The sequence below is a fragment of the Alligator sinensis genome, unplaced genomic scaffold (assembly GCF_000455745.1).
Source record: "Alligator sinensis unplaced genomic scaffold, ASM45574v1 scaffold337_1, whole genome shotgun sequence".
In the NCBI taxonomy this organism is placed as follows: Eukaryota; Metazoa; Chordata; order Crocodylia; family Alligatoridae; genus Alligator; species Alligator sinensis.
The window spans coordinates 1,463,027-1,478,706 of NW_005841927.1; the positions used below are offsets into that span (position 1 = coordinate 1,463,027).

General features: G+C 38.3%; 1 protein-coding gene across 1 annotated transcript in view; it reads right to left on the bottom strand.

The window, feature by feature from the left end:
* The window catches only part of MACO1 (macoilin 1), a 34,358-nt gene extending 27,033 nt beyond the window's left edge, over positions 1 to 7,325 (bottom strand). The window contains exons 1-3 of the mRNA XM_014517854.2: positions 7,279 to 7,325; positions 4,357 to 4,498; positions 2,176 to 2,302 (exon numbers count right to left, since the gene is read on the bottom strand). Coding sequence (XP_014373340.1) covers positions 2,176 to 2,302; positions 4,357 to 4,498; positions 7,279 to 7,325 — 316 coding nt within the window. The remainder of the gene's footprint in view (positions 1 to 2,175; positions 2,303 to 4,356; positions 4,499 to 7,278) is intronic.
* Positions 7,326 to 15,680: the final 8,355 nt, after the last annotated feature.

Sequence of the window (15,680 nt, forward strand, 5' to 3'; positions counted from 1 at the left end):
TCTAAACAGGGTTTAATTAAAGGGTAACTTAAACCTTTGCTTTATTAAATGAACTAATTACTAAAAGCCTAAGTGAGATACCTTCCAGCAAAGAAGAACTCAAGTGGGGAAACCCTGCAGAACCTGGGGCAATATTATAGTTTAGGACTCTGGTAACAGGGAAGGGTTAACATGGATTGAACCAGAAGGACCTATTTGGGCACCTCTTAGAGCTGGATGTGAATGGTAAAATCAAACATGCAAGCCAATCTGACAGCTGAGAAGAGGACTGGGTAAGCGTATCACTTTTCACCCAATACACCGAATTCCTTCCCCAAATGTAGGAAACGGACTCTTTAACACAAACTCTAGATTAGGTAGAAGATCACACGGGGTCCTTTGCTCCACTGTGTAAAGCTCTGCTCTCACATTTTACATTTTTATTAGTTTAAATTAGAGAAGCATGACTTCCTAGCAGGAACAAGGCATAGCCAGTCAACAAGAGTTTGTCACTTGTAGAAGTTATTGATTTGATATGTAGCAGCTATATTACAGGCTACTTTCAACTGTACTCTATTACTTTCACAATAATAAATATAAAGAAAGGTTCTTGCTCTCTGCAGATATTCGGTCATCTTTTATGGCGCTTTGGGAAGATCTCAGATGTAAAACCAAAATTGAAAACTGTTTTTGTGGGCTGATTACTAGGTTACATGCGTAGCTCTTTTTTGAGCAACCACGTGTCAGACCCAGCTGTCTCACTTTATAAATGGCAGTAAATGGTAGAGTTTGCAACCTCAGGGAAAGGTGTCACAAACTGTGAAGGGCATTGTGACCTCCCACCATTCCCATGTTGCTAGACTGTAGCTGAAAGGACCAATTATTTTACGATTCTCCAGCCATGCTGAAGAGCAGCACTTGATGCGCTGTCCAATACCGCATTCATGAGTAACAACTGTAATGTTTTTTTCTAAATTTACCAAGAGCTCAATGGGATTAACTAGATTAATTTTATGCAACTGTGAGACATTCCAGAGTTGGTTTTCCAAGAATCAAAATCAGGACAGTTAATGCTGTGTTTGCCTTCAGGTCTAAATCTATGAGGCACCCATCTTGCTGAACAGTCATGTCATTTGAGAAGGAACACTTTAGGATTTTAAAAATATTTAAAATCCTGTCCAAAATTATTTTTAGGATTCCTTAGAAGATTAAGGAAGGGCAACAACTCATTCAATCTCTTCCATTAGACTCCCACGTTGGTATTATGACTAACTTGCAAGCAAGACAGCTGCCTCCTTCAGTGGGCTGAGAAATGCTCACTGCAGTGCTAACTCCTGCAATTCTATTGCAACTCTTGTAATATTTGGTGTTTTTCTTAAAAGTCCCAGGTCCTGGAGGCAGATAACTAAGCTGGGATCCCCACTTTCGTTCAAAAAAGTTCTAAACCTCTTGAGTTTGGAAAAAATTTGAGAACATGAATTTAGTGTACCTAATGAGTCAGGAACTGAATGAGAAGTTAGAACTTTTAAAAAAAAAAATCCCAGCAGTTTTAAAACAATCATGATTTTGAGGGACAATTCATTTTTTAAAGTTTGTGGTCAGAAACTCTGTTTTCAGAATAAAGAGAAGTGTGGCAAGTGCTTTATCTTGGGAACATCCCTGCTGCTAACTGCAGGCTTCTTTTATGTTAAAATGTTTACAAGTGTATTGATAAGTACTTTTATCAGTGAAGGGAAGGGAAAACTGTTTTGTCATTTATCTCCCAATTTAACAACGCTAGTCATTTAAATAAACAGTTCTGACAGTATTTCACAAAACTTTTTGTTACTCAAGTTTCCCAAGATACTGCATAAATGTTCAGAAGTCAGGCATCAGCTTTTCTTTTCTCTTTTTTTTTTTTTTTTTTTCATACTGTTCTGGAAATCATACATACTTGGAGCTATCAGTCAAGGCATCTTACCATTTTCAAGAAGTTACACACAAAGAAGTTTCAGATACAAACCTGTGGTTTAAGGATATTTTAAAACTAATTTGATTTTTACCATGACAGAGGGACTTCAATTTAAAACAAACAAGGTGGCAGCTGTATAAACAATATTAATAAAAATAACTGATAAACTATGTTTCTGCACCTTGCTGAAAATAGTAAGATTTATATTTTACCAACAAACTGTTGCCATAAGAGTGCGGACTTACCGGTGTGCCAGACATACTGTACCCATACATAGGTGCTGGCAGCAAAAAATAGCCATTGTATTGGTATGAAGAGCAGACATATTATATTTGATGTGAATGCTACACAAACAAAAAATACTGAAAAGGCCTAAAGAAAAGGAAAGAAAAGAGAAGTCTTAGTGCTTCAATCATATCCCAGTAAAAAACACTTTGTGTTTGCTAACAAGGACTTCAGGGTTATTTCAATGTGAAAACATTATTAATGGCTACAAAATGGGCAAACTAATGGAGCAATCTGGCTAACGCAGGTTCTGAGCCATAAATTAAGGGACAAACAGCACACTATTCAGAATCATTTAGATCCTGTCCATTCTGCCAGCACATCGTCACACAAGGTCATGAAGTCCGAACGCAGCGGCTGGTAGGACTTCAACTACTGACAGGGGCTTAGGCTGCATATAGTTTTCTCTGGATATCAACAAATGCCTTTTTGTAATGTTTTACTTACAAAAAAGCATTGGATATTTAAGTAGACAAGCCCATCCATATTATATCAAATGGGATTTAAATATGTCTATCTATCTACCTACCTACATAAGGGATAAGTTGATCACTGACAACCAAAAGACACGTGTCCACAAGGAAGTGATTCCATGGCTAAAACTGCTTTTACCACCCATTCGTAGATAGGACACGTGTGTAGACGGACCACTGATCTCATATAGTTTGACAATTCCCATGTCCCAGGGGTCAGAACTCTTAGACTGCTCCACCTCTCAGGTGCTAGAACCACTTGGCGTTTGGCTTCATGCCTCATTACACAGTTGAGGTCAGCGGTTATTTTATTACAACTTCATGGCCAGCTCCAGTTTGCAGCTCAAAAAATACTACCAGAAAACCTTGCTACGCTCCAGGAAACATAAATGTTAAATCATAATTTAAAGGAACTGAGCAGGGATTGGGCTGCTCATATTCAATATAATATGGATGGGCTTGTCTATTATACCTTTGCATGAGTACAACTGACCTCCAAAAATAGCTGGAGATTTTTAAAAGGGGTAGGGGAATTATATTTCTAATATTTTATGGATAAAAATTAACCAGTGCTGAGTAACAATTTGAAATTAAGAGTAATTTTCAGCTATAAAGCCTCATCTTATTTCTCAAATATGCATACCCCACCAGGAAAACAAACGAACAAACTTTGTACCCTGTAGAGTAAATGCATAAAAGTTGAGAGAAACTATAAATATAAATCAAGTTTTAATATAAACTGTTTTAAGTCTTAGTTTTCTTACTGGCACCTAGAAATATTACTATATTTACTCACATACTGCATGCACCTTTCCCCCCTGAAAATCAGCCCCCCCCAAAATTTGGGTACATGTCTTAGGTGTCTGCAACACATAACATCAGCTTCCTCACCTAACACAGCAAACCAGCAGCAGTGGCATATCTATTAAGGCAGTTAAGAGTGTCAATTTTCTTAATGGCTAACTGGTCTTCACTCCACAAGTATTAACCTTTGTTTCTCCTTTTTAATAGTCTTTGATGTTCCTCTAGTCAAGCTAACCTTTCTTCTGACAACTTTGCTGCCTTTTAGCCACTCCTGGTTTCTCTCCTCCTATTTCACAGCCTTCTAGTCTGCAGCAGGATTAAGCAGGAAAGGGAGGGTGAGTGAACTGAAGACTAGGCTCTGTCCCTGCTGTAGCCATAACTCTGGAAAAAAATCATTTTTTCTTTAGACTGCCTTCTCAAAAACAAGGCAGGTGTCTTCTGTGGGAGCATATAGTATGCCAGAAAATATGGTACCAAATTAAAGATATGATCATTTTTTTTTCTTTATCTGATCCTTATATGGCTCAATTACCACAGAGCCTAGCCCTCAGTGTGCCTACTTTCCAAAGACCTGTTCAAGGTAAAGTATAATTATCCCCAGTTTAAAGATAGGAAACGGAAGCATGTAAAAATTAAGTGATTTATCCAAGATTAAATAAGAACGAACTACATGCCAAAGCAAGAACCTGTGCCCGGGTCAATTAGGTCCTGTAAGTGCTCTAACTTTAAATAATCTTTCTTCACTAATGATTAATGAGAGTACTGAGTTGGTTATATACAGTAACCTACTATAGCCCTAGAACCTTTCCATTGTGCTATTAGGAACTCAACATTACTTTTTCAGTAATTTTCTGTTATACATACCAAGCCCTGGTATCTGAAGGAATCGTAAACACTCCTGATGAAAAGCCAGAATGGCCAGAGATATTCAAATCTGAACTCCAGGACAAAATCTGCCAGCAGTACTAGTGCCCACACTACTAGGAACTTCAGGTATAGAAACGTACTGTAATGAAAAGAAAATAGGCATTAAGTTCAGCACTTCTGATGAAATGACTGAAGCCAACAAAAGAGCATATTGGGTTGGATCCTATTCCACGTGTTAGGCACTTGCATGAATTCAGATGCCTAAAGTATGATATTCCACCCTGGTTTAATTCCCAAATAAAATATTAATGTGAAAGGTAGATGGGTCTTCCACCTCCTCTCCTCTCTGTGACTTATCTTAAAGCTAAAATAACAGTATGTCACCAAAGCAAAGCAGACATGTAAACATTTTTTCAGGGACTCAGGCACGGTGGAATAGGACTGCATTTAGGTCCCTATGAGGTAGAAGAGAATCTGCCCCATTATTCTTGTAATAAATGTAACATGCACAAGAAAACTATTTTAACATAAAAAGGTAGAAGGTTTAAGGATTTATTCCAATACAAGTAGTCTTGGGTTAATGTAGTAAAGCCAGAAACTCAAAATAATTTGGAAAAAAAAAGTGTGGCAAAAAGGGAGGGGAAAATACACTTTACTGTTGTTACAAAATACTTTTTGCCAACTTCTTTATTTTAAAAAAAATACAACTGAGCACTAGAAAAAGTTTTGCAATTGGGGCTCATCATTCAAAACTATGCTGTTTACAGTTGAACGACTCCTTATTTGCTCAGTTTGCTGCTCTAGTGCTTGCTTGCAAAGCTCATGCATTTTTCTGCATTTTCCCCAAACAAGGAAGTTTGGTCCTTCCCGGCTCCCTTTTTAAATTCACACACAGAAAAAAAAATCATGTAATATTAGCAACTGTGAACTCATGTGTAGTCATATAATAAGAGGAAAAACGGTACAGAAGCCTATTAACTTAATAGTATGTACTGTATCAAAGAGCCCTATAAAGTTCAGGCATCTATTTGAAAAATGGGGAAACCAAGGCACAAGTTACTTCAGAACACAAAGTCAGACTTTCCCACTCTTGGTCCTACATGTTACCCAGTAGGCAATGTATTCGCCACTAGAAGCTTTAAAATACTTTGATTCAAACACCAACGGGCAGCTCAAGTGCTTATTTAGCTTAGCATTGCAAGTGTTACCCCATTAGTCAATCTGTTTGGCTATTACAACAAAGCTAACAGAAAGACAGTAAAGAGCATCCAATTCCTTACTACACTGCGCAAATTTGCGTAACAAAGTGTTTGTACGTATCATATATGCTTACATAATTGTCTTGAACCCAGACCTGTCCTTTCAGGATAGCCGCACAACAGCACTCATTTTCTCTGTATCACATGCCAGCATCACTAGTGGACCTCTGCCCTGGGATGTTTACAGATCAGATGCCAAGAATGAACATGTACCACAAAATGCAAAGCTGACTCAGGTTTCTGTACTGTGCACAGCTATCCAGTCAGTCATGGAGGTAATGCAAGTCTTCATAAAAGATACAGAACAAAAAAGCTTGAGAGAAGAACAAAATTTCACATAAGCAATGAGTTAAGTGATTGAAGTACCAGTCAGCTATAAAGAGACAGTAGTGGAAATTACTGAGCCTATCAGGTAGATCACTTTATTCCATTTCATTTAAATGCAACAAGGTACCCATCTCAGGGTGATGAAGCAAATTATTACAGAAAGAGAAGCGATCATTTGCCACTTCACTAAGAATTATTCTTTTCCAGTGCAAGCCATCATGTAGAGTTTTTACTGAGCTAATTACTGAGCAATTGCATACCTTTTAGCTACGTGCATCAAAAAGGAAGATATTCTGAGTGGTATCTATTAGCAATTGTTTTAAACAAGGCAACTTTCTAGGCATCTCAGAAGCCTTCAGCCCATAACCATTTTGGTAATTTTTCAGACACTGACATTTCAAAGTTATTAAAACCACGGAATGATTGTAGCAGCAACACAGCGTACTAATTTATTTTTCATTTACTAGCCACAACAAAAACATTAGCATATCTTGGAAGCTATTACAGTGGTAGAAGTGACTAGCTTGCAAATTGAGTGCCTGACACCTGTAAGACACACTTGTCTGTGAAACTCCTGAACTATTCAATTCATTCCCTTCTGTATGAATGACAGGCTGGATTCTCTGCACTAGGAAATAAGTGAACGGTTATTCCAGTAACAAATCAGTGCAAGTTATAAACGGACTATTCAATTTGTACCCAAGGAGCTCAAATAAGTTGGAGTGAAAGTGTTATAACTTGAAATGTAATTTGTAGGTAACATTCTTGTGAAACACCACACAATTCTTTTGTAAGTTTAGATGAGTTTCCCAGCATGATTAGGAAAACACACAACCTGTCTACTTTCATTTCCGGTGACTGTTGGGGTCATATGCTTATACATGGGATGTGAGAGTGACATTTGTAAACCTTCATGGCCAGTCAGTTTACTCAGCTGAGCCTGGGGATGCTTACTTTCACCTTCTGTCAAGTTATTAGATCTGCTCCTAAAGTCCGGTTCTGCAAAACTAATTGACTGTAACTACTCCCATTGAATTCAGCTCCTTCAACAGCACTACCTACAAGTCAACGCTATACAATGCAAGAGTTGCAGTCATGCTTAAGATAGTACAAAAGCAAAAAGAGTTACAGAGAGGTAATCATGTAAGATGCTTTATACTCCAAAAACACCGGCCACCCTACAGAGAGAGACAACCTCAAATGCTATTTGCTTTCTAAAAAAAGTATTCTCTCTGTTTGAAATGCAATCTCAGAAACATTTCCTTGCATCTGCCATTGAAGCACTTATGCAACTGGAGAGAAATATCTATTTATATCATTTTAAATACTTTACGATATAAAACCATCTTCATTGAAATCAGACACTCCTAGAGTATTCATATTGTTAATTTACAGCAGGGTTGTCCAACTGGCAGTTCACAGGTAATTAAATTGTGACCCACAGGGTTTGTTGGTGCAGCTCGTAGAGCTGCTGTCAGTGCAGTTTTGGAACCAAGGGGGTGAATGCTGCTGCTGTTCATCCTCTCACCCACTGGCTAATCTGGGGATCTTGGTTGCCACTGACTACTCAAACCAGCAGCAGGAGGAAAGGAATAGGGAAGGGAGTTGAGCGGCAGAAGCATTCATGCCCTGCGTTTCAAAGCCATGCCAGCTCAGTGGCTCTGGTAGGTGCATAAACAAGCCACCGCCCCTGCCACGAGAGATGGGTCATCCTAAATGGACCTGGACACCCTCGATATCGAGGATCACTGCTTCTTAGGTGGGAAGCAACAATATCAATGGCTTTACATTCAATTAATCCCCTTGACAGTAACAGTAAAAGATTTTTTTTTTTAACTGAAGTAGACGTGGTGAATTTTGCCTGCATGCTGTGTTGTATCCTTTCAATGTAAAACCAAGTCTGGCAGAGGGTCTGTGCAAAGACCCACCACACCACTGCAACATTTGGGTGTGAAAAGGGAAGTGTTTGGTTGTGTGGTCTTACAACTGTCAATCTGAATATACTACTGCCATGGCACTTGTACAGATCTAGCAGCCACAAATCACTATGTAGGCCTCATGAAAAACAGATGCTTTTCTAACTCTTTGGGTAGAAAAGAAGCTGCGATGGTCACGCTCTGCTGTGGTAGGGAAGGCTAGGGGTGGATTGTGTGTGCAGGACATAAAGCTTCATTGCTCCAGCCAAAGGGGCTTCCCAAATTCCATTCCTAGGAAGTTCTACTTTTCAGTTAAGAAAAAGTTACATATAAAAATCTCTCACAAAAGCAAACTTACCCAGCTGTGACACAAGGTAAATTAGTCTGCGCTGACTGCTACTGCATCCAGGCTTCTACCAATCCCTTTGCTAGCCAGGGTATTTCTATACTACACCACTGTAAACATACCCTTAGTAGAGCAGATAACAGGAAGAGAGGGACAGAAGTCTTGCTTGCCCTTGTTCCACATAGGCATATTGCACTAATATGCTATTCCCAACAAATTGTATTGTCTAATTACCAGTATATCACCCAAAACAGAGCTGTGTAGTAAACAAACTGCTCCCACCCTCTCCCTCCCCCATTGTCAGGTATGGTGTGCCCACACATGAACATTTTAAATAGTCCAGGGATGTAGGTATATGTTATATTAAATGCTACATGGGGAAAAATAGGCTAATGGTGGGTTGTTCTGACAAGCTATTCTGTTAGCTTGCTCCAGATGACAGACTGCTAAATAATATTCTAGGACTCAAGTTACTAACAAGATTTTTCTCCTCCTTTTCTCTGCTTGATAATAATTTGTGATCTTCAACCTCTTGATACTTTCTGGACAATCTTCTTCTCTCCATATACTTGTTGTTACCTAATCACTGTCCCTACTGTGCTTCACATCCAGTATGTTCTTCCTGAAATTCAAAAAGCTGGTGCTCCTCTGGTAGCTAGCATCAGCCACTTGTTATCTGTGAACCTCTGATATTCATTGATCTTTCTAAGCACATCCACATCTCTCCAATGTTGATAGCTGCTGCGTCAGTATTCCTGCTCAGAGATAACGTTCACCACGCAGAAGAGCTCTCTAACCTTGTCAGCACCCCCCGCCATTGTATTCCAATACACCCATTTTAATTTTAAGCTACTTTTCTGTATAGAAGGGGGCAAACTCTCCATATTAAAATTGGTTGCAGGTAGTTACCCTGAATTTTAGGCATCTAATGTTCTGGTCTGTCACACGTCAGAAAAAGGCTGACTTTGGTGATCTGTCCAAGGATTGACAAGGGCAGGCTTTCCTTAAAGTGGTATAGGGTTTCATTTTGCAAAACAGTGTAAGATAGAAGAAAGAAAAGATGGAAGTGGTTACCAAAAAAGCAGGATACTGAACCAGAAGGACCAGTGCCCTGATTCAATATAGCTAATTCTATACAAAGTCAACTGATTATTACCATACAATGAAAATCCATAAAACCCCAAAACAACTCTCTCCCCGCTTTTTATTTCTGAAAGCGTAATTATTTTTTCTCTCTCCCAAGTGCCATAAACTGCTTCCTTAATTGCTCATTCTTTGTTCTGTGCTCATTTCACCACACCACTGTCTTCTGTGTTTTCTGCAAAGTAAACACATACCAAAATCAGTGGCAAGAACTATTTTGCACATAAATTCCAAAACTGGTAGAAAAATCAAGCTTCTTGCAAGTCCCACAGGCTGCAAAGTGAATCCTACTAGCATTGATGGCATGCTTCATTTCACAGTCTGTGACTCATACAAGAGAAAGGAGAGGAAGGCATTTTTAGACTGGCAAGGTGCCAAATGGAGAGGTAGGTTTCAGAGAGGTGAAGTGTAACATCTATGTGGAATTACTAGAAAGATCACAGTCAATTTGCAAAATCTCAAGGCTGTCCTACTGAGGCTAGGTAAAGTACTTTGGATAATAAGAAACTATAAATTAAGACCCTCAAATGAAAAAGGTGCATGTAATTTCTCTCTTTCTACATGAATATTACAATATTTTGAATATGTATATTCAAAAATGTTTTTCTTCTGGGGGGAGGGGGAGGACTGAAGACGAGGGACAGAAGGAGAATAGCAGGTAAGCAAAAATAATACAGGAGACAATATGTACGATTCTCTGAATCTATGATTAATGAGTTGAAATAAGTGGACCGGAGATTAATAAGGAAATTTAGTTGGCAAATGTTTCACAATAAGCAAGAGACTGTAAAAATCCAAAAGAGAGCTGCCCATGTATTAAATCAGTGCATCAGTATGGAAGGCAATATATATTATTGATATGCAACAGGAATGAGAGTAAGGGCAGACAAAATGGAAAAGTCACATACCTTTCCAGAAATTCTGGAAGAAAACTTAATACAATGGCCAAATCAGAGGCATGTATTCAGCAATGAGTCTGATAAATCTGGATCAAAAAAACATGGGTAGACCACCAAAGTAAATCAGCTGAAAATATCAGCACACACAACACAAAATAAAGCAAGAAAAGGGACTGCTGTATGTAAGGAATGAACATCATTTGCAGAAGGATGTAATATTACCTGTACTATTAGGGTTGACATAGCAGAACACATTTAGATTTAGGCTAAAATAGATTTGTGACCTAAACCTAAGGTAAGGTCAGAAAAGGCAATACTATTGGTTTGTTCCAGACCTCAAGGGCAGTTTGAGAAGGCTAAGGAGAAAATGTTTACCCTGGTAAAGAAAGCTTGTAAAAAGGTACCAGGACAAATCAGTGGGAAGGATTCTTATGGATAAAAATGCCTAAGAAGAGGCCACATTGCTCAAGTTAATATGCACTATTTTTCCTTAGAGCATATATTCACCGTGGTGAGAAACTTAACACTTAGAAATATGCTATATCAGAAGTTTGGTGGCACATATAATCTAGTGAGTATTTTAGCAAAAGTAATCATGGAACTAACAAAACAACCCAGGTATCGGACATTCAGAGACGCATACTGCTCTCATCCCTGTGTCAAGCTTGAATTTGCCATTTGCAGACTGCAGTCACACACAGAAGCTCTTCAGCAATCATTTGGCTGTGAGCCCAGGGAAATGCCTATGACTGAGGGCAGTATATGGCAATAAAAAAACCCGCCAATATTGAATTAATATGAAATGCTTTAGGGAATGTCATTTGGAATACTGTTATCTACAGGGAAAGTCAGCTGAAATAGAAGTTGAGCCAACTGCAATGACTGCATTTGGAATTCATGTCAAAACTTAGCTAGCTCTACAGCTGGCATCAAGTGCCAATGTGATTTAGTAGGGCCATAATGAACAGTATCAGCAGTAAAGCTGAAACATTTTAAACAGATGAAGCAAGGATGAGAAATGGGAGGACTATTCCAAAAAAACAAACAGCAACAAGTTAAAATGAAAATGGAAGTAGTAAAAAAGTTAACAGATGTCAACTGAGGTGAATATTTCAGTTAACAATTAAGGGTTTAATATATGCACATCATTAAAAATATAAGGTCCAATCCACTCAAGAATGATGAAATACTGATGTATAATTAAAAAGTGTGAGCGTAGACTTTTGAGAGTATATGGAAAAACAAACAGACCCAGCGCTCTCTCTAGAAAAATGACTGGAAGATTTACTGGAAACACAAACTTGAATTGTACACAATTATTTCCAAATGTATAGCAAGTCCTGCAACACAGTACAGAACTCCATCACATTTATATACAGTTTTGATAATATGGAGAGGTTACCAGTCTTTAACAATACTTTAGTAGCAGAGTAACCGTGTTCATTTTAAGCAGTGATACTGCACCATTGGCATCTCAAGCTTTAGTTGCAGTGAAGAGCAAAGCTGCCAACAGCTGTGCTGGCATGCCACACTACACAGCATTTAAACATGGCCTGAAGTAGTTTAAAACATTACATGAGGGACAAGACTAAGTGGAAAAATTTTGGGAGGAGCAGAGGAAAAGAAAGACAGCAACAACAAAAAAGTGTGAAAAAAATGGAAAAGAACGAACACAAGGGCAGGTACTCCAAATTGGAAAGAGGGAAGAAATAAGAAGACTAGCTCAAGAAAGACTTCAAATGTCTTTTCTGAAGGCCTGAGGCTAAAATACCTAATTTAATTTATGGAATGAACACCGGGGGGGGGACCCACAGTAGGGAGTACAATTATATGTCACTAATGCCCTAATTTTAAAGTACTTACATTTTAAACTAATTGGTTAAAGGATAGTGCACAAACAAGTTTTAAGGTGGAAACAGTAATGTTCAGTGAATGAGAAAGGGTATTTTTATTTTTACAGGCAAGTCTGAATCTGACACTTCTTACACTGTTCTATAAGATGATCATGAAGTTACATATTGCTGTTCTGTTGCCTATGACATACTGACCGTAGACTCCACTACATTTATCAGAACAAGAAACATTTTTTGCAGAAGAATGAGAGAATCCCCAGATTTTAATTATTCCAATATCTACTCGCTACATAATATAGCTCCCAACCCATATTACACACGTGCTTAAATTTCAGATAGTTTAATAGCAACCCCAGGACTGCTCAAAAAATATGGCAGGAAACCTGTATTATTTCATGTTGGAGCTTCAGCAAAAATCTAGATAGTTTCCAGATTAAATTTCCTACTTGAATCCAAAATCTGTCTGAATGGTACGCTAAACCATAAAAGCTCGGGTTTATTTGAATAACTCTTTATAAAAATGTTTGTGAGGGGCAATTGTTTCTGTTCCTTCAAAAGCAGCTTAAAATCTTTCCTTTTGAATATTACAAAATTTCAATTTCTCAGTATTTAATCTTACTTTTAGTTCAAGCATCTGCAATTTCATTCCAGGTACTGACTCCATTTGGGTTCAGCCATTCTGTCCCCAGAATAACCAGAAACTATGATTGCTTATTTATGGTAACTCACGTATTTATGGGTCCTCCGCTGGTTGGAAAACCTTAGGTGTTCCTACATTACAAATAACAGCATAAAACACTTTCCAAGTGACCAAGAAGGAACAGGGAACACTGTCTACAAGACATAGACAGTGGTTATTGAAGGGGAACAACAAATAGGGATTTTTTTATGAAGTCAATTCTGTAGGGAATACAGCAGAAGCAAGTCTTTAAGGGAAACCAAGTGTGGACACAGTATGGATCTGACCAATTAATGCTAGGAAGCTGTACTGTGCATGGAGGCTTAATGGAGAAACACTGGCAGTTTGCAATAATTATTAATAAAGTTGAGAACCTTGGATTGCTGAGCAATAAGCACAGATTTAAAGCAACAATTTCACCTTTTGAGCACCAATGTCCCCAGTTCTACCCCAGGTGTATATGTTCTCCCTTTACCACCCCCATATGAGGGAAGCTTGCAAGAATGCAGAAGTCTCATGAACATGACTTGGTTGCCCTAGAGAACAAGAACGTGACTTGGCTGCCCTAAAGAACAAGGGGGGAGCGCAGTAGTGCTTCAGAGAAGTCACCAATTAGTTCCACACTGACACTGTTGGTGGGGTGTGTAGGTGTGTGTGCGTTTTAAATAGTGTTGTGATATGTTTAATGCGCTGGTTGTTTTGCCTACAAGCTTGGTGGTGTTCATCTCAAACAAACACAGAATTACTAAATTATCACCGTGGAATTACAAAATGATTACTGCTATTTTTAGAGCAGATCAGGAATTATAGTTTGCCTGTCAAATTTTAGGATGCCTGTCAAAGCACTAGAGGCTACTTGCACATAATCATGATATACTAAATTAGGAATGAAAGAAAGGGGGACCAAGATGACAAGAATACAAAAAAGGGAAGAGACTTCCATATAAAAACAGCTCTGGCTGATTTGGTTACCAAAGCAGCAAGCTCTTTTTACTACTTCATTCTTTCACATCCTGGAATACTGCTTTTAAATTAACAAATTGACAACTTGAATTTGCTAGTGTCAAATGACAGCCAAACCCTCTAAGAAAAAATACTGTAAGAAATGTGATGCTCTATACTGGAGCTGCACATAAAACTTTTTAAGAAATGTAGCCATCCTAGTTATTCCATCAAATATTCACCGCACCCTACGCTCAGACGGGACAGAAGGCATGATCGTGCTGCACATTCATTAAGAAGCAATTGATAACAGGATTCTGACAGAGTCTGCTTGCAGTAAAACTTTTTTAAAAGGACTGCTATTAAATATTAACTTATAAATAGAAGGGTACTTTGTAGCTTCCAAATGGTATTTTAACTAGAACTGAAACACCCCAGAGCAGCAAATAAAAGAGCAGAATAAACAAAATCCTCTTACTTTTAAGCTGATTGCTAAAAGCAAGCAACTGAACTGAAAATGAATCAGAAGAGTCCAATTATGGAAATAATAAGAAATTTATACTTTCTGAACACTTTTTTTTTCCAGAAAAGTTATTAAAATTAGCAATTAACATGTCACTGCATACTATTTAAATAAGACTTGCAGGCATTTGATTTCAGATACTATCCCAATTTAGCAATGTGAAAGAAAACTTTTTATATAGAAGATTTTTTAATTTCAGTGAGAATTTTTTTTAATGCTAGAAGTTCACTATAATCAGAATCACAATTTACATACTGCAATGAAGTGAAACATACAGGAAAGTCTCTGTATCAGAGTACACCATAAAATAACTCCCTCTTGTAAATGTTAGGGTATACACATTTGCTTTTATCCTCAACCTACTGCCTGCACAGATCTCACCTGAACTATAAATAGGAATGGTATATTGTTACAGCTCATGATTTTCAACGATCAGCTTTTCAAATCTCAACAAAAATTCTCTCTTACCCCAAAATTGTGCAATTATCATTTGACATCTTTCCCTTACTCCCTCAAGGATGTTACTTTATGCTAATAGTTTAGAGCTTCAGTTGGCGAGCAGGGCCAGTTACTTGGCCTGTAAGGGAGCTGCTAAGTTTAATATTCAAATGAAACATACACAACTTAACTGTGCTCTTTAAATTGCACTTTTAGGATTTAAAATGGGTTACTCCACACAGCCAGTCCAAAAGCTACTTTTCTGATGTATGCCATGCATAGAACATGTCAAGGCGTGTTGCTAATAATGCCAAGGTGGCATGTTCGATCCCCAGTTGGACTAGATGACCTGTTGAGGTCCCTTCTAGCTGTACTTCTCGATGATTCGAAGGTTAACGGAGTTATTTTGAGGCACGTATTATCATACGGAGCATTATTGCACTGAAGCAGTAGTATCAAAATGCTTGTAGAATTCCTCTTTCCAAATGCAGTTTACGTTATAAATTAAGTTAGCATCACGTAGTTAATAAAGGCAAGACTTACGCCATGATGTGGGCTACGGACATGTTCAGAACCCTTCTCAACCAAGTTACCACCCTCGATTCATTTACGAAGCCCATTTCATCGTTACAGGGGACAAGAAGCAAGCCACGGACCTATCACGTCTGTAATATTTTGATTATTCCTTCATCTATGCTTTGTCGCCGCACAGCTTTTTTGGTTTTTTTTTTTTCTTAAAGGATGGCTCTACTGGTAGGTGCTTTACTATAGACCAGGTGCTGGCAGCTTCTGAAATTTGTACCACCGCGTCATCTAGGTTTATTCTGAGCAGAGCTACATGACACGGTACCAAAAAATGGTCCAACCTCGGCTCCGCAAGAGCAGGGACTTTCACGGGAAAAAGTTCCTTTGCACGCGCAAGCAAGGCATAACCGGACTACACCAGACAACAAACATCCTTATTGAAAGGATATAAAATCTGTGAAAGGGGTGGGG